Source organism: Corvus hawaiiensis, chromosome 9, assembly GCF_020740725.1.
Source record: "Corvus hawaiiensis isolate bCorHaw1 chromosome 9, bCorHaw1.pri.cur, whole genome shotgun sequence".
Lineage (NCBI taxonomy): Eukaryota > Metazoa > Chordata > Aves > Passeriformes > Corvidae > Corvus > Corvus hawaiiensis.
Window position 1 is genome coordinate 21,280,224 of NC_063221.1, and position 24,947 is coordinate 21,305,170.

The window sequence follows — 24,947 nt, forward strand, 5'->3', positions numbered from 1 at the left end:
TTTCATGAATGACCATTTTATTTTCATGTATTTCAGTAGTTACAAATATAGTAGTTGACTGAGTATTTGCTTCCTTCTCCCAAGTAACTTTATTAAATAATCAAGTGGGTTTTAAAACATAGCTTTTGAGCACTTTTTTGATTAGAAAAATATTTTTTGGTGAATCCTGGATTAGATAGATATTAATGCTTCCTCATATTTTGAAGTAATTCTACATGCTGGTTTCTGAAACATATACTTTGTTACCTCTCCATAAGAAAAGAAATACAAGCATTTATTTCATACCAGTCCTTTAAGTTTTATATTTTCAGCTTGAAAACAGTTGGAAAAGTTTAGTTTGCTATACACATATATATATATATATATACACTTCTAAATACACAAGATACTGCGATTCCTCAATTTAACACTACTCCTCTTACCTGAAGATGGTTACAAAAAAATAGTCCTAGTTGCTGTAACTTTTTTTTTTTTTACAAGTTGGATATGGTTACAAGAGTCTGGATTACAAAATGCTTGATTCCATTAGCTTTTAAACTGACAAATAGGTATTTTAGGTTGATATGCTTTAAAGTTGTGTAGCTTGTAGCATTTGCCATCATAACAAAATATAAGAGAAAGTTAAAAACCAACTTCACACTTTTTACTTAAAAACCACATAAGAAATGCAATACGGAACATACTGAAATGGAAATTTTTTCAACAAACAATATATAGTAATAACAATATGCAGAAGCACGAAGCAGCAATTTTTTTTTCTTTGTGATACTGCTCCAGCAATTGTTTACTTCCTGTAGATTTAGGACTACAACTAACTGATACTGCGTGAAGAGATCTGCAGCTGAAAAATTGACTTGAACAATACCCCACAGAAATTCTTTTTCTTTAAGTAACAGAAATGGGATTCTTCTTACACTCATTAAAAAATTATTGTAAATTAAATCCCAACTTCCATATGATTTACTTTCCTGCAGAGAGTCACATATATAACACTGCTATTTCTTAGGCTACCTAACAGAGCAGGTAACTTCTAAATTTCCACAGGCAAAAGCCTGACAGCAAATCTTAAGATCTTTTCTTATGAAAAACAACAACAAAAAAAAAATCCCAAACCCTTTTAAAGTGTTGTTAAAGCACTGCATTATGGTTTTAAACTCAAGTAATAAAGCATGCCTACAAGGCATGTCTTTCACCAATACCATGCTGCAATCAAGGGAACCAGCCCTATTACTGTATTATAAAACTAGACTATTATAGAGGGCTCTCCATCTCTCTATGCATCTTTTAACTCTTAAGATAACTAACTCATATTTGAATTAAAAAAGAAAAAACAACAACAACTGAATTCAAGCATATGAAAGTTTCTGGGCAACCCCTATCCCACACTGTGTCTTAAGCAAACTTTGCTTTAGCTAGGACCTAGGTTCTTCCTTCTTCTTCATGGGAGTAAAGTTTGGCCTTTGAAAATAATGAATACTTGAGATCAGCATGATCTTTAGATAACTGCCCTAGCCAAATGCTTTTACAGGGCTCTTTGTGCATCTTTCCAACCCAGCACAGACCTGCTCCCTAGGGAGTTGTCACATGAGCACCACCATCTTTGGGCTAAGCCTCATTTACAGAACAGGGCCCATAGCACTGTCTAGCAAAAAGTGCCAAGTCCGAGTTCACACAATCATTTTGCTTACAAGAAACCTCTTGGCATCATGAAGTCCAACACCCCTGCTCACACACGGTCAGCTGGAGCAGGCTGCCCTGCACAATGTCCAGTCAGGCTATGAGTATCCAGGGCTAGCAACTCTTCAACCTCTCTAGGAAACCTGTTCCAGTGTTTTGATCATCCTCTCAGTAAAAAGGTGTTTCCTTGTGTTCAGATGGAATCCCTAACTAACTAGCATCTAACTTGTGTCCATTTAGTCCTGTCACTGAGAGCTACTGAGAAGAGCCTGGCTCCTCCATTTTCATTCCCTCCTGTCAGGTGCCAAGATCTCCCCCAAGTCTTTTCTTCCCCAGGCTGGCAAGTTGCAGCTCTCTCAGCCTCTCATACATGGTCCTGTGTTGGAGCTGTTCCACTAAGTTTACACCCTTCAAGTACCAGCGAGTGCAGTACTCCAGATGTATCCTCATGAGTGCTGAGGGTAACGAGGAAGAATCACCTCCCCTTATCTGCTAGCAAAGCTTTGGCCTCTGTTGCCACAAGGCTGCACTGGCAGCTCACAGTCAGTTTATTGACAGTTTGCTGGTCAATTACTCCCCAACGGAGCAAGACTTTGCACTCCCTCTTACTGAACTTTGTGAGAATCCTCTGTCCAGTTCTTCAGCCCGTTGAGGTCCCTTTGAAAGGCAGTACATCAGCTGGCAGCACCAGCTACTCCTCCCAGTTTATACTCCATCCCGTAATTCAGGTCATTAATGATGCTGACTGGAACTGGCCCCAGTACTGAGCCAAAGGGTACACCACTATTGACTTGCCTCCAGCTGGACTTTGTGCCAGTGATTAAACCTCCTGTGCTCCCTCATTTAGCCAGCTTTTAACCCATCTCACTTTCTAGTTATCTAACCTGTACTTCACCAGTCTGTCTACTGATGTAAAAGGTAAACAACACAGATTGTTCCCCAACACCCCTAAAACTCACTGTAGATGGCAGTAAGATTGGTCAAGCAAGATTTCCCTGTTGTACATCTATGTTGACTACCCTGTATCACCTTTTAGAAATGCTTTCCAGGAGGATTCTTTTCCATCACATTACCAAGGGCTTAGGTGAAGCTATTAGCCTGTAGATTCCCAAATCTTCCTTCTTGGTTTTCTTCAAGAGTGGTATTTTCTTTTTTCCAGTCTACTGGAACATCTCTCCATCTCCCTGACCATTCAAAGATAAGTAAGAGTGGCCCTGCAATGGCATTAGCCAGCTCCCTCAACACTTGGGTGCAATCTGTGAGGCTCACAGACTTCCAGTTAAAGTGCACCCTAACCCGGTCTTCCACCACCGAGGTTCCAGATTTGCCCTCTAGTCTCAGGGGCCTGGAATTCCTGCATGGTTTTACTGGTAGTGTCTGATGCAAGGGCAGCACAGAGTACCTCAGCCTTCTGCATGTCATTGGTCACCAGCCTCCCTGCCCCAGTTGACAGCAGGCTCACCCTTTGCTGTTCATGTCCTTCAGGAATCCCTTCTTGTTGCTCTGCCTGAGGGCTGAGGAGCTATCCCACAGCAAATGGGTACTCTGGCTCCTCAGGCCATGTGTCCTTTGCCAGACTCACAATGCAGTCCTGACACTTTCTGGGGCAATAAAGAGAAGGCTTTCATTGCACAGGGGGGCAGTTCAGGAGTCCAAGCTGATTTTTCCAGCCTATGCTTTGCGCAGTGGAAGGCAACATACTGAAATGATCTCTGTCATGTTTTGCTTTTTAAAATATTTATACCTTTGTGTATTCCTACTACTGTCTCAAATTTCTGTACAAATGTGTAATGTTATAGACAGGGTAAGGATATAACAAATGAAGTACTTGGAGGCTCAAGTACTGTATCAGAAATATGCACTGACTTTGTAAAAAAATTACTGCATTTTATATTAAGCAAAATAATGACTAAATTTTGCTGATTAGGAATATGTAAAACAAAATGAGTGGTTTTCCCTGTAATTTTTACTGCAGAATTCACCTGTATGACTTCTACTTAAACCCTTTTCTTTTCATGCAGCATTACAGTATTTTCCCCCCACCCATCCCACAAAACAAAAAAAACCCAAAGATTCCACTAGGTGTTACAGATTGCACTTTTAAAGCACAGACTTGCTAGTCTTCTGCATTTCCAGTGTCCTATTTTAATTTGTTGACATACACAGTCTTCCGTTTTATGAAACTGGAAGATTTCGCCTAAGTACTTCCTTTGATGCTGGAGAAATGTTATCTGGGAAAATTACTTCAAACTCTATAATTAAGTCTCCACGTTGGTCAGGATTTTTGGGAAATGGCAAACCATATCCTATAATTCTTCTTCTCATCCCAGGCTTTACCACTTCATTTACTGTCATAGGTATGGTTCTTCCTTCTATCGTTGGCACATTGAAAGAGCTGCCACACAAAGCCTAAAGAAAGATTGCAATATGAGAAAAAGAAATTGGTCAGTACTTTTCTGTACCTACAAATGAATCTGGATTATTTAAAAGTGACTAGAATTCTAAACAGTATTTCTCCTGTGCACTACTGAGATGTCAAAATTTAGATACAATGTTCCTCTCTTAAAAAGAGAAAGCTTCAATTTGTCATTGAATATCACTGAATTTATGAATCTTATTAAATGGCCACTGGAGGGTAATTGAGCTGCTATGTCCTTCAAAGACTTTATCAAATAATAAGGGAGCTGAGCAGAACTCCTCATTCATACTTCTCTACAGATGTCAGTCTGTAAGTTTCCACTGGAAATTTAAAATCCCATTTCACTTTTTGTTTTTTCACATTGCACAGGAGCTTTATTCTAATACATTACCAAACTGTATTATATCGAATTTCAGAACATTTAAGTGTCTATAAGCAGAGCCATATCAGATTTCACAGCTGTCTTACGTGAGTACTTGTGGTGCCTAAAGAAAAGCAAACAATAATTTTGTTGCACCAAAATTATAACATTACAGACCTTCTGCTTTATCCAGTTTATTTTCATTACTAGGATCTCTGGTAATAGGATTTTGATTCCTGCAACTTCACCTGAATCAGAACACTTAGTCTACACTGATAATGTCCAATTTACATAACAATGCAACGAGTCTAAATAGGCTTTTATCTGAACTGTATTACCCACATTAACATTAAACATTGTCTTTTCTCCCTCCCTCACTACACTTTAGGTGCTTCACCTCACTTCACACTTATTTTAGTTCAGAATCCTTTAAGGTAGCTTAATTTACACAAAGAGCTTATAATTACAGCAAGAGTTTATTTCTCCACCTGATATTAATTAGGAAGAAAAAATACATTACACACACTCAGCTACATTATCTTTTAAGTGATGATTATGTTGAGGCTTCAGACTCTCAAGAACTCTGGGAAGTTGTCTTTCTGACTTTTCTTTCTGAAAGTCAGTATGTTTTGACTTGGAATGGAATTTTAAAAAGCTATACCATTTTTGTTGTTATATATAGCTCCTCTTACACCTGTTCACAATTATTTATCTTCATGCAATCAATCTCTATGTAGCTTAAAATCACACCACAGTAACTTATGAGCTAAAAAGGGAGACTTATAATTTGTTGGCAGTGAAAATACTTAGGACATTTCTACCTTGTCCTACAGAAGTAGCTACCTTATCACAGCAGCAAGGAGCATACTATATAGGATGTATTTGTTAGTTTGCATTTGTCACTTCAGTCTAATACATCATTTGCTAGAAAGGTTATGTACAAAGATTTAAGATATCTCAACCCTTATTCTTACCCTTCCACCCTTATCCTCTTCCACCTCTATAGTAAACAGCTAGAACTAATATTCCATTTTTATCAAAACAGCTATTGTTTCCACTATAAATGACTCTGCTCTTCAGCCACACACTGACAAAAGTTGAAGTATTTAAAAAAAACCAGCCACAATGCCATTGTATCATATTGTAATAATGTCAAACATTTAGAGTTCTACCACAAGAGAAACTTACCTCCCTTAAGCTTATCTTAACAGGATAGACAATATTTGATCCATCTCTCTTGAAATGAGAGTGAGGTTTATCTTTAATGATAAAAACAATATCAGCTGGAATTGTGTTGGGTGTTTCATCACCTTCTTTCGGAAAAGTGATCTTGGTGCCTTCTTTCCATCCTCTTTTTATCTCAATAGTAAGAATTTTGTCCTCTGTTCGGACACTTCTACCATCTGGGTTAAGCCTTTTACGTGAAATCCTCATTCTTTTTGTGCAGCCGTGGTAGATCTCTTCCAGAGACACTTTAAGTTCATGGATTACAGGGGGGTCTTGTTTACGACGTAATTGGCTACCAACTGTATTCCTTTCCCTTGGAAAACCATTCATACTGAAACTAGTGAAGGATCCAAAGGGATCACCATCCACTTCCATGTCTTCAGTGTCTCTGCCACCAGGCATCCTCCTTCCAAAGAAGATCTCAAAAGGATTTGTGCCACCGAAGAAAGCTGCAAATGTAGCATGTGGGTCACCATGGAAGGAGTACCGGAAGGTACCACCCTGGCCATCAGATCCTCCAGCTCCTCCCTTAAGACCTAAATAAGACAAATAAGCAAAGTTAAAAACAAATTGCGTATTAGTATAAGCTTTCCTACTGTAGAGTGTAATGGTATCAGGACTGATGAGTCAAAAACATATTTGCAGTACAGTGAAAGGTCTGCTTTTCAAGGAGGATTCACCAGGAGAACACACAGTACTGACTAGCAATTCAATAGCTTGAACAGCAACAAAGTTTCTGATGCTCTAGAATGACTTTTACTTCAAAAGAACAGGTTATTCTGACAGTGCCAATTTTATTTCATATGACTGAAACCAGTTATTTCAATGAATTAGCATCTTAGAGCAGAAGACAGGTTTGCGTGACTTGATCTCTTCTTGTTCTACAAAGTCTTTTGGGAATTGCATCCTTCTACAATGTCACTTCTGGGGAAAATTATTCACTATCATATGCAACATATTCTATAGTCTCTACAGCTCAGCTGTAACTCTGTTAATTAGTTTACCCATTTTCCTGCAATTTGTTTAGAGTAAAAGGTAACATGCCAGGAGTCAAGCACATATATGCTTCCTAGATACTCAATTTAGCATTCCAAATGTATCACAGCTTGTGTTCCTATGATATAAACCAGGTACAAATCCTGGGAACTCTCTTCAATGCAGCCACAAATAAAAATACCTTGGAACTTACTCCATCTGGGTACAAAAACCTTGTATACACTATCACTGTCTCTGTGCAAAAAATCAGAAGGTTCTCAATAGCTTTGTTCTGCCTTTCACATGAAGAGATCTAAATCTCATTTCCTCCAGCTACGATTTCCCTTACGATTCTCACTGAAAACTCCCTTGTACTTCCTGTGCTCCCATTCCAAACCAAGTTAAAATCTATTTTCTTCAATGCCTCTTTCCCAACAGGTGATCAAGTAGTTCCTTGTAATAGTTCTTTTCTGCACTGACCATTTCAGGATACTATCTCAAACTATTAAAAGACTGAGAATCTTCTTAAGAGACTTTTATGTCCAAACTTAGAGTGCTTGTTTTTTTAATTTTTTTTTTTCAGTCTTAGACCAATTCTGAGCCACAGCTGCTATCATACTTTTATAACCATAAAAAATTGAAGGCTTACATTATGAGGCAGGCATTCTGTAAATTTCAAAGAGGGGTTTGTTGGGGGTTGTTTTAGCTCAGTGTTCTCATGCATAAGCTTAGTGTTGGGTACCGACACTAACCAACTAAGACATTAGAATGCTTTCCCCATTTCAACACCAGACCAGACAAAAAGTACTTAGCAACCTATAGTACATCCTTTTGTCACACTACTGTTAATGCCAAACAAGAAGATCAGGGGATTCAATCTGTGATAGCAGAAGGACACCTCCTGGAATAGCTAGCCAGAAGCTACTGAAGGTACATCAAGTTCCTGGCTGTAAAAACACTGAAGTTTCCTCCTTCCTACAAACCCCAACCCTGCATTTGCTTTACAACAACTAATTACACTCTTAGAAGAGCTTAGAAAGCAACTGAGGCATCAGGAGGTATTCCCAGATTCAACATTCTAAAAGTTCATACTTTACATCTTTGCCCAAAATACTAAATACTGCTATTTAAATGTCCTCCTTTATAAAAGTAAAAAACATGGCCCCGAGCGAATAGCAATGAGCAGGCCTACTTGTCACAACGGAAGTAATTCTTTCATATGGAATTCCTGGTACCATACATTTATGGGAAGGGATGTTAATGACTTCCTCTGTTGCTCAACCATAAGACTGAAAGTCATGTTGGTCAAAAATGAAGACAAAAAAAAAATTCATCCTCTCCAGATAACCATTTTAGGATAAATGTGACATTTCTGAGGCCTCATTCTCTTGGCATGTTATCACTGTTTACAATTAAAGCTAAAAAATTGTTCTGGTATTTCATGACATCAGCCAAATTCTTTCCTCTCCAGGCATGAAGCCAAAGACAGCTACAGGCTGGACACCTGGGCTCCTGCTCAGAAGAACTGCCTTGCCTAGATCAAGCAGTTTGCCCTTAAGCAAAAATTAAAGAAAAGAATACATGCGTTTTGAACTGCATCTCAAAAACTGCTCTGGCAAGGGAAGGCAGCAGTAAAGAGATCACAGAAAGCTATTTATGGGTGATCGAAACTTTTTCTGTTCAGTAACTTTTTGCCTGTCAAGTATCTGGGGTTTATAAAAAACCCTGTTAAAGTAAGAAATTAAAACTTTACCAGCATTAAAGCCCAGCAATGCATTTTCTATTTAAAATCTGATGAGCCAAACAAACGTATTGCCTGAAGATGAACACATACCATGTTTTCATAAGTTTCTTTTGCTTCATTCAACATAATGAAAGTGACCAAACAAAGTATAAGAGACATACATACCTTCCTCCCCAAACTGATCATAAATGTCTCTCTTTTTGGGATCACTCAGCACTTCATAAGCTTCTGCAACCTCTTTGAATTTTTCTTCTGCATGGGGAGATTTGTTCTTATCTGGATGCCATTTCAGTGCTTGTTTTCTGTAAGCCTTTTTGATATCCTCATCAGAAGCCCCTTTTTCAATTCCCAGGATAGAATAGTAATCTTTCCCCATCCTAAGTGTTGGAGAAATTCAGATTTTCCTTGCTGTAAAGAAAGCAGCGTCCAGTGTCTTAGAAAGGTGGAGACGCTAGAGAAGGAAAAATAAAAATCAAACTCTGAATTGAAACAAACAGAGCAGCTACAAAACAACAAACTCTACGATACATTAAAGAAAGACTAGACAGCTTCTCCGTATTTCATTGCTGCCCCCGTTGTTCGTTTATAAACGATGACACACGGGGCACGCCACAGCCCTCCGCAGAGCCCTCCCACCGAAGGACGTGTCTGCGCTCTTTCTAGAACGCTGAACAGCAGCGGACGTCACTTCCCCGCCAGCCCAGCCCGCACAGCTTTCGCTCTCACGCGCCTGCGCACCCAGCGCTCAACTTCTCTGCGTCTCTGCCCCAGCAACTCAAGTTTAAAGGTTAAAACAGCGTGGTAACAGTGCCTTTCACCGACAGGGCAGGATCCAGTCAGCTCTGAAGGCTTATCTGTCCCAAGAGACACGCAGAAGCCCATCTAGAGTAATTATAGCATTTTACTTCACTGTTTCTATAGAGACAGCTGTACATAACTCTTTTCCAAATATATCAACACAGATCTGTACCCTTTCCAGCAAAGGCTATGAAGAATTTTACACCCAAATCAACTACAAAGCTTCAGAAGGCAAAACTTCATTTCTTTAAAAATAAAATTTTTATTATTACCACAGCTGACCGTAGCCATGTACTATTAAGCAGTAGGAATGAATCCGAGCAAAACATACCACTTTGTTTACCACAACTCAAGCCACTAAATTAAAGCAGACCAAAATGTAAATCCTGTCTCAGCCTTCTTCTGTGGAATAGGAAATATCAAGATTATTATACAAGTATGAAAATATTCCAAGCAAATAGCTTTCATCTGATGAGATGCTAATAACAGAAAAATACTTGGTTCTTACACATTTGTTTTAAAATATATAAAACAAATTCTACTACTGAAGTATTTCTCATGCTCCATAGAGAAAATGTTACGAAGTTTTAGCCTGCAAGATTTCTTTTGTACCTTTGTCAAGAGCTATAGGTCAAGAAATTAGCTATGCTTACCAGTACGGCAGTGAACTACAAGACAGATTAATACAACTGAAAAATTACTCCTCCCTGGAACAAAGTATTAAATAAAATACACCACTTTTCATCATATCTAGATGTTGTCTGTATGAAGACAATTCTAGGCTGAATTATCAAGTTACTATTATGGAGGTAATTAAGCTCAGCTGCCTTCCTTCTAACAATAAAACCCACTAATCCTCTGACTCAGGGAGCATTATGTTTGAAGCTGCTTTCTAGAACCTGCTCAAACTTGCAAGAGACTGATCAGAAAATGCTTCCTTAACCAGAAAGTACTAGAAAAAGATCTGGGACTTTTCTTTCACTTTCTTAACTTGCATCATCGTCCTAATCCTCACACCATTATCTTTCCCAATTTCTGCCACAGAATTTACTAGATTCCTTCGAGTGTATACAGGATTTGCCTAATTATTTATCTGGGTTTTTTTACATTCTCCTTAGAATATGTGTGGAAAAGGTAAAGTGCAAATAAAGTCAAAATTTCACCAGAGTATTTTAGAGAGCGAGAACTTTTAGCATATATGTAGTTATTATTTCAAAGGCCAAAGGGTATCAAAAGAAGGAATTTGCTCCCTTTGCCACCAAATCTCTCAGAACTCACTTGCATTTTTGGCACAGTGGAAGTCACAGGGTTATAGAATGAATTACCTTTACAGCTGAAGCAAGAAGTTGTTGCTGAGCTCCACCTGAAATAAAGCTAGTTTTTTACTAGATCGCCCTTTTCTTTTTATCTTTCTTTTAAAAGTGCTCTTTTAGTTAATTTAAGATTAGTATTTCAAATAAATTATTTGAAACCCACATCCCAAATGCAACATTTTCTCCACTACAAATACTGCATTAAGCACATATGTTTCCTTTCAAGTATCTCAAAAATACTCAAGCAGTGCAATTAACAAGGCTTAGCGATAGATTCTCTGCACCATCCTCCCCCCCCCCTTTTGTAACAACATAGTAATTAATTTCAAGGATTTCATTAAAAGCCACAATAATCAGGACTTCTCCTTAAATAAAAAGTTTCTTCGCCTTAACTATTAAAACTTACAGAACAAACTCTGGTAACAACCAAGTTACACTCAGACTTTCTGCCCAATATCACAGTGACTAAGCGTTCAAGCATCCTTTCTCTCCCTACAGAGGGGGACGTGCTATTCTGGCCAAAGTGCCAAGTTATACCCCAATTATGTAAGTTACTCCCCAAAAATTAAATTACTTAAGATTCTGAGTGGGATGTACAGCAATGACTACATAACTTCTACTTCCTGCCCTGTATGAGATCTTCATGTCAGAATGAATTTATAGCCTGGAATCTCGTATTTTTAAAGAGTCGATTCCAGAAAGCGTGTCCCTTCTTCTCCATGTTGAGACCTTCCTTTCATCATACAGAGACCTTTCAAAAATACACATAGCCTACAGTTCCTCTCACATGCTTATTTAGCTCTTTAAACAATTTCTAACAGACAGAGATACTCTCTTAAAAGCAGTGAGAACTTTTAATATTATTATTAAAAGACTAGTGTGTGTAAGATGGACATCTGATAATCATGCTAATAACAATTTGGGTACATCCAATCATACCAGAACTACTTCAGACAGTGAAATCCATCTGCTAAGTGTGGTAAGCTTTTATATCTTCCAATTTTGTCGTATTAGAGCTGCCAGATTTTCAGAACTCCAGTACCTGATATTTGCAATTCTTTGCTGCTTTTTGTTATTTTATCCCATATTCCTCTCCAGAATTATTATCAGAAGAAAAGAAAGGAAAATCCTTCATGTACTGTCCTCAAGGACTTCTGGCCCTGCAGTCCCTTCACACAAGCACAGATAAACAGAAAACAAAATAGCCTTAAAAAAGCACAAGTAAATATTTTGTTTTACTGCTACAGTCCTATCTTCCCTGTTACCAAATACACCTTGAAAAACACTCTTCTAGACTATGAGAAGATTTTGCTTCCCATATGCTTCAGTATCTTTTGTTTAAACACCTGAGTAATTGTCCCCTAAAAAAACAGATAACGTCATTACCTACTGCGTGACACATGAACTCCTTTATGGGATTATTTTGTTCTTCACAAGTTTCTGCATTTCTACCTTGATGTCTTCCCCTTTTGTAGCAGAACCTGGAAACATCACAGGGCATTCTGTCAGTGTGCCCATTTCCCAGAGTTCTAGCATTTCAGTCACCTCTTACTTCAGAAACTGACACTCTCTCCAAGTACTAGGGGCACCTGCAGTGTTTGCACACCTGCTCACGCCCCGTTCTGTGGCACACTGAGATGTGAGCTCACCTTCTATGTGGACTTTCACCTTAAGCTTGAAGGAGTGGTTCTGCGATTTGGTTGGATTTGTTTAGGTAGCATTAAGAGCACACAGCCCAAGAGATCCTACATAGCCAAGGCTGACCTCAGCTGTGACAAGCCAGAAGTAGTGAGTCCTGGAACTCACTCAAGCCTTCCAGAAGCAAGTCACTAAACTATATATCTATAAAATCAGTAAGGCCATAATCTAAGACTTGATTAAGCATGCTCGTGAAAGAAAGCTAAGGAAATTCTCAGACATGTAAGTCCAGTAATGTACTTGGCTGAGGAGCCACTTGAAAAATATAACAGATAAAATCCCCTCACCATCAGTAAGCTTTCTTCCTCTCTCCACCATGTTAATTCTCTGACTGATATATTACAATATGACTCAACCATCTGTATCATCAGTTCTTTGTTTATACAGTCTTCAAATACAACAACTACATTCCATTTCAGGCATACACAGAAAAAAGTTATCATCATTCCAGTATCAAGTGATATTTATGAAGCTTTTGGTTACAGTCAATTCTGTAAAACAATTTTCTGCCAAACTAGGCAGTCTCAGACGTGTCCTTCTGCTCTTTTAAGCTACTTCAGCGTAATGTCATGGTACTCCTATAATGCACTGAGAAAGTTAACAGCCTGTATTTGTCCAGTGCTTCTTTACATCACTGATTCTTGCTACAGTACAGATTTGAAAAAAAAAAAAAAGGGGAATTTCAGTTCAAGCTTTTTAATGTTGACTGGGGGGAAAAAAGATACATCTTCAAATGTAACAAATTACTAAAACGCCAAATAGACTACTAAAAAATTTTACTGTCAGGAAAACCGAATAAAATTCTGAACACATCCAAAACTTGCCTTATATAAGCAATCTCTCACCTAGAGGATTTTCCATGTTCTTTGATCAAAAACAATTATGTTCACTTTTGTAATACCAGACTTCCTTTTTTCATCTAAAAACGTGTATAAAATACACACTGGAAAGCTGAAAATTGTTCCTTCAACAGCTCTACTTCGAAGACAGAGTCTGACCACTGCATTCCACTTGAGTTAGTATTTCAGTAAAGAATTGATGCTTAAAATGTCTTTTCCATTATTCTCTCAGAACAACCATAGTTTAACTCACATATCTATGGCCAAGAGCTATATATCCTGTTTGGCAGAAAGTGGGGGCAAGGTCATGCCACTTCCAGGTCTTAGAAGAGTTGCACTGACAATATTAGCTTTGAATCAGTTGCTTTCTTTAAAGAAGCCTTCACAACAACTAAAGATAAGTTATGGTAACATTCATAATAACAACATACTGAACTCAAATTATAGATTAATCATAAATTAGCACCAGTATGTTATTTTAAGGAAAAGCTTCTAAGCAGAACAGTGTCAATATTCCCTGAAGTTGAATAAAAATGCTCATTATTTCCTTTAAATTAAGCCGTTTCTTCTGTACTCCTTGCTTATTAAACCATAGAAACAGAACTGAGAAAGACAGGACTAGATCACAGAACAAATTAAAGAGCAAACAAAACCACAAAGGCAAATTCCAGACAGATCACAACTATAAATACACATGTGCACATAAATGTCAAGGCAGAGGAGCCAAATCCCTCCCCAGGAAAAGCTTTCACAATTAAGTATCATAATATTTGCAAACCCACATTAATGAATGGAATAAATTTATACTTCTCTACAATGATTTGAAGAAAGCACACCCATATTAAAAAAAAAAAAAATTCCTGTAGCATCATCCATTGTTTTCCCAGAAAAAAAAATTTGACAACTCTTCTCCCCACCATCTTTAACTGGATGTAGTTGTTGACTGAGCTATGTTTGTACTTTATATACACTTTATACTGTGAATAAGACCTGTACATGCAAACCCCATTCATTAATTCTATTATTAAAAAGAGTTTAACCACAGAACTATTCAGTAGCAGTAACAGAAATAAATTTCAGAGTTAACAACAGAAGCAACAATTAGTTGACTTTTAAAACATATATCTAACAGAAAATGCAAAGTGAAACCTGCAGAACATAAAAGTTTTTTCTAATTGATGGCCCTAAAAGAAAAGCTTTATTTAGTCACATACTTCACACCCCAGTAACCACCAAAATTATCAAATTTTTCTCTGTGGAAACTACTACTGTGACAGAAGTAAAAAGTTAACGGCACATAAGGATTCTGGGACTGATTTTACATCTAAATGAATAATCATAAAAGCAAAGTGAAATACCACACAACTTAAAATTAATTCATTATATTTAAGTTATACCAGTCCTAGCATCAACAAAAATGTTTTCTATTTTTTATTGGCAATATGTATTTTATTATGTCTATAGGATTACTGGAACATACATGAAATTCTGCCAACAGGCCAAAGGACATATTTTTAAGGTATTTTGTGGAAAAGCTTACTTTAAATATACATTTCAGAATTTACAGCTCTAGTGTAAAATCTCAAACCAGAGATACACTGTTACCAACTTCTGAATCGCCAAAATGCATTTTTAAGAGTGTGATGCACATAGTCTTCAATTTTATTTGGAAAAGATTATATGACAAGATGGCTGTTAGCAATTTTTTAAGTTAGTTTTTATTTTCTTATTACTTTTTGTAACAATAGACCAAAAGTTAAAAATTAAATGCACAACTGAAAATGTTCATCATACTTTAGAACTTACTGTAGTTTATCATATGCCAATTCATGGGTTGGGTTCTTCTCTTCAGGAAATTGTTATTTCCATTACATATGCATTATGACCTATTCAGAACTACATAAAATACTAGAAAAAAGAAAAAGAAAAACTAATTTCAAGTTGATTTCCTATTGCATACAGGAACAACTATCTTCAAGAACGTGACTAGGACACTAATAACACATACACGCTGATCAGAACATAGCAAACTTGTATCTCATACCTGATTCTTGTCTACTAAGTCACAATCCCTACTATAGCTGAAAAACAAAAATACTCTTGGAATAACCTTCCACATTTTAACTTTTCACCACTAAGAGGGAATGAACAACTATTTGAAAGTAGGCAGAGGTCAGATTCAGCAATGATGCACTGATTGATGACAATGCAACTAACTCCCTCTCGGGAGCGTGATTAACTACTTCAGCCAAGTACCAGACAGCACTTACAAACTCAAATGGAAACATCCAAAGCATGGCCACACAAAGCAACACAAAGTATTTTCACCTACAGATTAAGTCTTCCCTCTTCTGAAAGAATACAGATTCCACAGGTGCTTTTCAATTCCTTACTTAGATTCTGTGTCCATTTCGATTTCCACCCACATATTTCTGCCAAGGGGTTCTTACTCAATTTGAGTGGTCGACCAGAAAAAATGCCAATCATGCAAAACATTTAACAGGTTCTCTCACATTACTGACTACGCCTATTTAACACACTAGTACGAACTTCAAGTAGTTAAGAAGTAGTTGTCATACATACTTTTGTAAATATCTGTATGGAAAAGTACACTGCCTTGGTAAGGAGAAGTATCTCCTGTTATTACCAAAAAAACCCCCACATTCACAATGAAGCTGAAGTTCTGTTTCCTCCAAGGAAATGTTCGATTTTAACAAGTTCTGCAGAATTCACTACTTAAGTTATCAGTCTGGGGCAAAGAAAGCAGAAAAACACCATAGCCAAGCTTCTTTCTTCCATTTTTTCATATAAAATCCTGGATTTTTGTCCTAACCACCTCCTGCTCTGATGGTTATCACTCAGGAATTTACCCTTCCTCAAGAAATTCTGTCCTGAAATAGCCCATATGTAAACGAAGAGTTAGACTTAATCACATATTTATCCCACTGTACTAGTCAGGTTTCTGACTCACATGTCATCAACCTCCTTGTGTTGGTTACATAACAAGTAAAGATATTTAATATGATGAACAGCTTAATGCTTTGTGTATGTTCAGTTTCCCTCCAAGACTAGCTGCTTTTTATCTGATTGTGCAAAGTTTTATAGCCCTTCTGGTACCTGTTTTAAGCAAAAACAAGTGCCAACACAATCAGGCCCTGAATGTTATCAATAAGGTCACATAAGGCTAATTGACTGGATGTACATATACTTTATAGATGGGCTTCCATGTTACGCTGTTTTCTCAGCATGAAGAGTACACATAATAAAATATACGTTGTTTACAAAAGGTTAAAAAAGTACTGATTAGTTCTACTCAGTGTCAAAAAGAATACAAGACTGCTTGGTAGCCAGAAAAAAAAGCGAAGTATTAGGAGCTACTAGGACACAAAAAACCCAGGAAACATTACTCTAGTATCATGTGAACGCCAATAGTACATCCACACAGTAACACTCAGCTATTCTGCCTCCTTCAGCTCCCCCAAACCATGTGTATTATTTAAAATCAAAAATGTTCAGAGAACCGTAACAGATAATTAAAAAAATACAAATATTCCCACATGAGAAACAACTGGAGAGGATTGAATTCTTCACTCTCCAAAAACAACACAGATATCCCAAAGGTCTACAAGGTCTACAAATGATGGAGAAAGGAGGAGATGAATCGTTCACAGTCTACGCCCATTCAAGCCAGAGCCAGAGTGTAATCAGCAGAAGCCAGTTTAAACAATAAAATGGAGCTGTTTTACAAGTGATAGAATTCTCTGCCAAAGGACACTGGAAACCCAACAATGGTGTCAGTGGGACACTGAAAAAATGCTATGGAAGAGATGCACTGCAAGTTTCTTAACAAAGAAACCAGAGCAGGAATGTCAGACAATAAAAAAAATACTGAAAAAATGTGTGGACCTCTACTTGTTTGTCCTGCAGATGTGTTTATTATACAAACTTTAGAAAATAAACAATGAATATTAAGTGTATCTGTACTGTTTTCCACCTAAGTGAAACAGAGGGGTGTTATTTACAACAAATACACTTTTTAGAAACAGGTATTTAGTAACACTTGTAAAGATATTTCCAGTATTCCTGTTTTTAGTAAAAGTGAGGCTTAATTTGACATTCACAGACAATGGATTCAGCCCACTCCTGCAGCACAAAAGGGGCAGAAATCTCTCTAAAAATATAAGGACAGAATGGCCAGCTCACAGACTACCTCCTTCTGCAGTCCAGCATTCCCCACCCCAGACACCAGGGCCAGCTGGCACAAACCAAAGTAACATTTGCTCTGGGCTGGCTGAGACCGGACACAAGGCCAGGCAGCTCAGGCCCTGAGAACTGTGATTGGCTCCCTACCAGATCTTCCACCAATGAATCCTGGTGTAGGAGAACTTCTGTGACCTAATACTAGTGCTATGTACTGATTAACAGGAAAAGGACAATGGAAAACTCAGCACTAGTTTCCACAGTAACCCTTGCTGACTTTCCCTTCAAGAAACTGGAATTGAAGAAGGTGTTTTAAAGGCATTTTAAATGCATTTATTTCAACACCCTACATAAATTCTGACCACCCAGAAAACAGGATGGGCAGTATGTTTTATTTCATATCTGTTTTAATTACTGCAGTATAGTGCAGCTCCTCTTTTAGCCTTTCATCTGTAGAAAAAGGAGGGTATCTACCACCTATAACAACTTACTGCTGTTTACCTTAACCACAGTAGCAATTCCATCCATAACAAAGTAACCCTATAGGGTTTTTTCCACCAAACAATAGAATTAACAACCTGCTGTCTTAGCAAAGATCTAGCAACACAGAATCAGGGCACCTGTAGAATGAAGATATCTCACAGGTTAGCTCTTGCAAAAAAATCTCTGTGATGCTGGCACTGACACAACTCAGATGTGACCTGATCTGAACCTGCAGTCTGTCTTTCCAATGGTTCTCAACCTATCATTAGGCATTTGGATTTCTTCTATTTAAAAAAAAAAACCGCTGCACCAACACACTGCCACTCTGGAACATTCATTACTGAAACATAACACATTATAGAAATACGATGAATATGCTCTACAGGTTTACACTGAAGGCTGACAGACTCATCTAGGATTTTATCACTACTTCGATCATGTTCCATAACTAAGGAACAGACAGAAGTCATGTCTGCACGTTAGTTTTTCTTCTTCCAAAAGTATTAGATTTTTTTTCCTGACATAATTAAGAAGCTGTCAATGAGACACAACTGAATAAACATGATAGCAATCATCATTACAGGTCACACACAAAAGGGGGGAGGGTGAAGGATAGGTGGAAGATGCTTGCACAACCCCTATCCAAACTCTGCTTGTGGTTTCTTGGGGTTTTTTTCGCCCTGTAATAATGACAGAAGTTACTAGTTTCCAGCAGAAAATAAACTATTTTTTCAGCCTTGATGAAGAGAAGAACTGCAAACACAACAAATCCACTTGGAAAAGCAACTCAACTATACTGTATTGTTTGAATTGCTGTTACACTCACGCAAGATCAAGGTTATTAATGCACTACCAAATAAGGAACTGCCCACATTTTTGCTGTGGACGTGATCCCACTGTTCTTACATAAGCAAAAGGAGGTGGTCACACGAGATGCTTTTTCCAGAGTGTGCCCACCCAGCTGCTCTGATTCATGCAGCCAGTTTTACATGCAAGGCTGAAAACACACGCACTGAACTGTGGTACAAAGGCAGGAACTTGAAAAGGAGATGTCAGCACAATGCCGTTCAACCTGAAAGGGGAACAGATGTCAGTAAAATGTACTTCACCTAAGGAGACAGAAAGACTGGCAGTCCTAGTTGTATTTACTACAATCTGCTGTAGTAGAAGTCAAAATAGTTGCTCATTAGTCTTTCCAATGTTTCAACCACATCCCATAGCTAAATTATGTTTCACAGTTGGTTTCTCCCTTCTTAGTCAGCCTAGAAGTTTTGAGAAAAGATAGAAGGCAGGAGTTTAATAGATCTACTTGGCAATTAGTATATTACTTTATTCCTCTAGATTAAATAGTGCATACCTGGCTAAGAGGTAAAGAAGGTACAACCTGGAAAGATAAACAACTCAGCAGAAAAATATCTAGGTGTTCTGAAGTGATAGCATATCTCAGTATCTATTCTACTAAGAAACTATCACAAATCTACAGTTCCATGAAAGTTTTCCCTCATCCATAATAAAGTTCAAACTTCACACGGGAGCAAGTCCTACAGAAAAATGTCACTATAAAAAATGACGTATTTTTTTCTTAGCTTTTCCCTGCCCCTTCCAAAAAACATCAGTACAAAAACCAGCAATGAATCAGAGTACAAATGCAAATACATAGTCATGAAAACAATAAAGTTTAATGAAAATATTACACAGAATCAGTTCGCTCACAGGGAGTAATGCTAACAGATGACAACCTGTAAGAAGGAAGTAAAGGATCTCCTTTATATTCTCTGCAGAAAATACCAATCCATACTGAACAGACTTACAGGTACTTTTTTGTTGTTGTTGTTTCATTAAGCTTAACTTACAAAATCTCCTGTTCTCTTGCACTTCACATCAAGTCAAATCATGAATCCACTGATTTTTTGAGTGGTATTTGAGATTAAGCATGCAACATTCATCACTTTCTAAGTCTATGGAGCATTGCTATTGATTTATTAAAGAAGAAATATCCTGATACATTCACAAACTTCACTGCAAACATTTATTTTTCATGAAATATGTAGGTGTCCCTTACAATAAAGTTCAAGAGGATTTTCAGGTCAGACAAGCTTGTTATAATCATGGTTTTATGGACTGAAGGGATTAGACATGTAAAGCTTCTAAACCATCTCTTTCATTTTTCTTTCCTCAGACTCACAAAATATTTACCTTTGTATGTTTGGGTTTTTCTTAAAATTTACACTATGGCACATGCAATATTTGTTTAAAAATAAGATCCTCTGACTCACAAATTAACAAATATAATTGTTAGCTTAATTAAACAGTATCAGAAAGAATACTGCTAGAGATCAGGCCTACGTAATAGGGAAGCAAACCAATCCCTTTAGACCAATCAGCTTTTCCCGCTTCAAGATAAGAATTCTGAATATTAATTCTGCCTTAAATAAGAGAAGTATTTACTCACTAATTAACAGGACTTGAATGCACATTCTTCAGTGCATTGCTGATAGAGGGATGTATTAAGACACTTCCATCCTCTACAGATACTACTGCATTAATCATTTGTTCTCCTTTCAGTCTCTCAGTGCCCATCTCCACATTTCTTAATCCCTATTCATAGGCAACTGTCACACCTAACTCCATTGCCCAACTTATTTCAAGCAAGACCTTTCACTCTTCTCCCCCAACAAGAATTTTGCAGATGCTAACAGCAAATTCTCTGTGCTCTCAAAGCTTTCCCTCCCATGACATCGCCACAAAAACATCCAACCCCCTCAAACAAGTCAGTGGCTGAGCGCTGATGACGCGATCATGCTGACTAATATTATCCAGCTGCCTTTTGCACTACATTCTTTCTATACAGTGATCCAGTCTCTTTGCACACTGCAGCTGTATCTAAGGAAGAAGTGAGTGCTCGCTGACTTATCCTTCTATATCTGACACACCCAATGCAACGGTGGCTTAATACAATTTGATAGCCGCCTATAAGCTAGTCAAAATTTTAAATCAAATACCTATGAAATGAGATTCACAAGAATAAAACATGCAAGGGAAGAGCTCTAAAGATTCTATATTTATACAGCTTCTCTTTAAAGTTTTAATACACTGAAACTTTTTTCTAAGAAAGGCAGCATGACTAAATGTAAGCCAAAACCACCAGACATTACTTTTTTTTCAAACTCGCTATATAAAAGTTATCCAAATACTATCCAAATTGTGGATCTGGAAATTTTAATTACTACTTCAGTGCACATGTAATTAATATGAAAACTCATGACAGATCAACAGTCGTTTGGATGGAGCACATGCTCAATCTTCTCTCAGTAGTTATCTAAAGGAGTTTTCTACCGATAATGTTGCAGATCCCAAACACACTTTGCTAGTGCAGGAGTAGCAGCTGACAGGATCTGAATCAATTGATCTACATCTCCCAAAGTAATGAAATCATCAGAAAGCAATTGCAGACGTCAGCACAGCAGCAATGACTTGCAGAAAGCATGGCAAGTACAGGTACAGCTGTGACAGTGGCTATTCTTCTCTCATAGAGAACATAAGCACTTCTCCTATACAGGTGTTCAGTGTACTGAGGCAAAGCTAAACAGAACATGCTACTCAGAGGGTTGCAGAGGCAACTTCATAAGAAATGTAATCCTTTACTTATTGACCTTGTGAGACATCTCCTTAGTTCTACCAGAGAACTTCTTTCAGGAGCGCCTTACCTTTTGGTCTGGTCACCACAGAGCAAACTTGAAGTGAATTGTAAATGGAAAAAAAACCCCACACAACCGACCCAGCAGAACTCAATGCATGCATGCACTGAAGTAGCTTTGGCTATGCAGAGGATTTGTTCCAGTTCTGCACTTTTACACTGATGCTTTTACAATACCTGAACTAACTAACATAGAAATACCCTGAGGACCTCTTGATAAAAGTAAGGATTCTTTCATACACAGTATTTGATTAATATTTTTTTCTTCAGAACCATCCATTACTTAACTCTGTGACAACCCAGACAAATAAAAAGTTTTCTGACTTGTCAGATATTTACACTAGCTGTTTCTCAGTAAACACATCTAGTAGAATACTCTACTGCAAAAAACAGCCATTATGGCCTCAAGACCACAAGAGATGTCATAATCTAGTAAATTCAGTTAAGGGAGACATCTTCCTCCAATCTCTAAAAGAAACTGTGAAGAGACCTTTTAAAGTTCCATATTCTGCTATTTCTTATATTGCCTACTATCTAATTATTAAGATTCTGAAAGGTAAGTGGTACATTTCTCTACTATTCACCCTTCTTTAGTAAGAATGAGTTACTGTATGAAGTGAACCTTATTTTACACAACAAATCTGAAGTTCTTCTGCTCTAGCAGCCCAGTGCAAACTACTCACATCAAGCACATTTAATTTCATAGAAGGCAGACTTGATTGAGAAAACAGGCAGTGCAGGTAACTTTTTGGATGTGAGAAAGGAGGACATCCTGGTGTATGCTGCTGTAAAATGTCAGCAAAGTACTTGAACAAATACTGTAGTTAGCACGGTTCAGGGGTTAGATCCTCACCCCACTACATTAACAGATTAAATAGAAGGAATTAATCCCATAGGGATAATTTTATTAACAGAAATATAATTTAATAAAGGGAAATGAAGATAGAGTGCTTAAGAGATGTGGTTTTCTAGCAGATAGGTTCCAAGTGCCATCATGGGAAATACAGAGAGAAGCAACTGTTAATGAAGTTCATTAGATCAACTTAGGAATAGTGAAAGTAAAGGTAAAATATTTATATACTGTGAGATCTTTATCCTCTTCAATTTGCTAAATCTCATGTTCTGACTGTAAAGCCTACAGTCACTTCAAGAACTGTGCAGATTGAGGAATAATAGATATGCTAAATATCATTCTCAGCTTTCAAATAAAGCATCACCTCAAAGAGCAGTAAAAAGCTGATAAGAAACCCCTCAAAATTAACATTCACTTATCATCAATTGTTTAGGAATTCAACTAGAACACTTACACAGTACCAGACAAGAGTGTTGTTATTAGCCCAAGGCATTACGACTGCTTAAAAATCATCAGCATTACATGGCTACTGGCTTGTCTCACAGAACTTAGCAAGGACACACCAGCACATTGTGTAACAATAAAAACCAAAGCACACCGACGCTCCCCTTCATCCAGTAAGTGGAGAGCCATAAAAAACACAGCCAGTGGCCAGGAGTGGTTTCAATGCATCACAGTCAACCACTACTGCTCAAGTAGTATTATACAAGCCAATGTCTGCTATACACACAAACTCTTAGTAACTAAGAGAATGGAAAAATATTGTTTAGCAATAGCAGCAGAGAGTCAAGCATAAGAACTAAACTCTCCCAGCCTAATTTCACTTTCTTTCCCCAGCCCCTCCAGCTACATTAATGGAAAGTATAAGCTAATTGTTATAAACATCCTTTCTTAGCAAAAGTACCACAGCAGCAAGTTTCACCTGGCTGTAGCAATACACTGTCATCTGTCTAGAAGCATACAGGAATTTTAACTTTGTGGAATATATTACTCTCATAACCCTTCTTAGCTATACTACCTCAAAAGTGTTCCAGGAGCTAAAAATCTAGCATTTTTTTAACTTCCTTTGGTGAAGTTACCTGTACTGGAGAACGCAGGATAATCTGAGCTCAACAGCACTGTAACTTGTGGTCTATTAAACTGACCCCAATTACCATCGTCTTAAGGCAGCATGGAACTACAAGACTACCCTGAACGACAGGGAAAGGAAAACACTGAGAGGCATTTTCTTATGCGAATCCAAGAGTCCCTGCACATAGCCCCAAACCAGGCGAAGTCCAAAACAACAGTTTCTCAAGCAAAACCACTGACAACAAAGAAACACACTCAAGGCTGGAAGAGACTTGCCACGCTTCAATTGAAAAGCATATACGTTTAAAAAAAAAAAAAGTATGACATTTATGTAAACCAGGAGCCCTTTAAGAAGAAACAGTTCAATGCATATAAATATTCTTTTAAAATTGCAAGGTATCTCCTCAGAATGGTACAGAACGCAGTCGTACAGTAGTTGCCCTCTAGCATTATCCAGTCGCTACCGCTATGATTCCTAAATAGGTGTTTTATGACCTTATCCTGATGTGAAGCCTCGTACAACACCGTCATCCGTATTCAGCATGACAGTTCATCCCCACCAGGTCACAGGACCTTAACATGGCCCAGATTAAAGCATTACAGACTCCAGTTTTTCATTAAAGCCTGTCCTTGCGCAGCCAAGAAAAAAAATCCACCAGCTGTAAAAATCGTACATTAGCAATAAACATCTTCAGCTAGGAAATAAACAACCATGGACACTGCAGGAGGAAGCAAGCGAAGCTCCATAAGAAGAGAGACACGATCCCGTTTCACGGGGCTGTGGAACGACCTAAAAATCCGTTCGAAACGAGCGGCCGCGCCCGCAAGATCGCAGCGGGCAGAGGGCCGCGAGCAGCGGCGGGACGGGCCGGGCCGGGCCGGGCCGGCTGCCGCCTCTGACCTCGGCCCAACGGCTCTGCCGCTCCGCGGGCTCGGCACCGGCCGGCGAGCCGCCCCTCGCGCCTCCCGCTGCGGACCAGGCTGCCCCGCCAGGCTCCCCCAGAAACGGCGCTCGCGTTATTGTCTGTGACAACGCCCGGCGGCCGCGCACCGCGGGAGCCTCTCCCCAGAGCACCGTCACGCTCACGCGGGAAGAAAGAGAGGCCCCCCTCGGCTCAGGGCAGCGTCGCTACCACCGCCAGTGCCCGCTCCTCAGCCCGCCCGGGCACCAGCTGGAAAGGCAGAGCACCCCCAAAGCGCAGTCCGGCGCGGGCAGGCAGAGCTGCCGCAGCCCCGGGCCCGTCCCGTGCCCCTCCCGCACTCACCGAGCGCCGCCGCCGCCTCAGACCCGGCCCGGCCCGGCCCGACCGCGCTCCCGACAGCCCCCGCAGCGCAGCCGCCGCTCCCACGCGCGCACCCGCGGCTCCAAACCAAATGACGCGAGAGCTGCGCGCTGCCTCCCCCCCGGGCCCGCGCGCTCCCCCCCGCCCCACGTGACTCTCCCGGCCCTATCAGCGGCGTCTCCAATTGCTCGCGCTGCACGGAGAAACATCGCGATCTCACCGCCCCCTGCAGGGCGGCCCCGGAGACCCCGTGGGCCTGGCTGGGCGGGGCCGGGCGAAACGCCGCGAGGCTTCTCCGACGTTCTTCGG

General features: G+C 39.0%; 1 protein-coding gene across 1 annotated transcript; it reads right to left on the reverse strand.

Moving 5' to 3' along the window:
• Positions 1-24,717, reverse strand: DNAJB4 (DnaJ heat shock protein family (Hsp40) member B4). The gene is made up of 4 exons (XM_048312297.1): positions 24,621-24,717; positions 8,569-8,854; positions 5,646-6,220; positions 1-4,086 (listed from the first exon to the last, which is right to left on the reverse strand). Exons 2-4 carry the CDS (start codon positions 8,777-8,779, stop codon positions 3,853-3,855), a joined length of 1,020 nt encoding a protein of 339 aa, XP_048168254.1. The 5' UTR covers positions 8,780-8,854; positions 24,621-24,717; the 3' UTR covers positions 1-3,852.
• Between the last annotated feature and the right edge of the window lie 230 nt (positions 24,718-24,947).

Bases quoted from the DNA above. Each gene is read 5' to 3' on its own strand.
- DNAJB4 (XM_048312297.1), bottom strand. From the start codon at position 8,779: ATGGGGAAAGATTACTATTCTATCCTGGGAATTGAAAAAGGGGCTTCT. The intron at 6,221-8,568 runs GTATGTATGTCT...TGTCTTATTTAG, and splicing joins TGATCAGTTTGGGGAGGAAG to GTCTTAAGGGAGGAGCTGGA. The intron at 4,087-5,645 runs GTAAGTTTCTCT...ATCTTTCTTTAG, and splicing joins TTAAGATAAGCTTAAGGGAG to GCTTTGTGTGGCAGCTCTTT.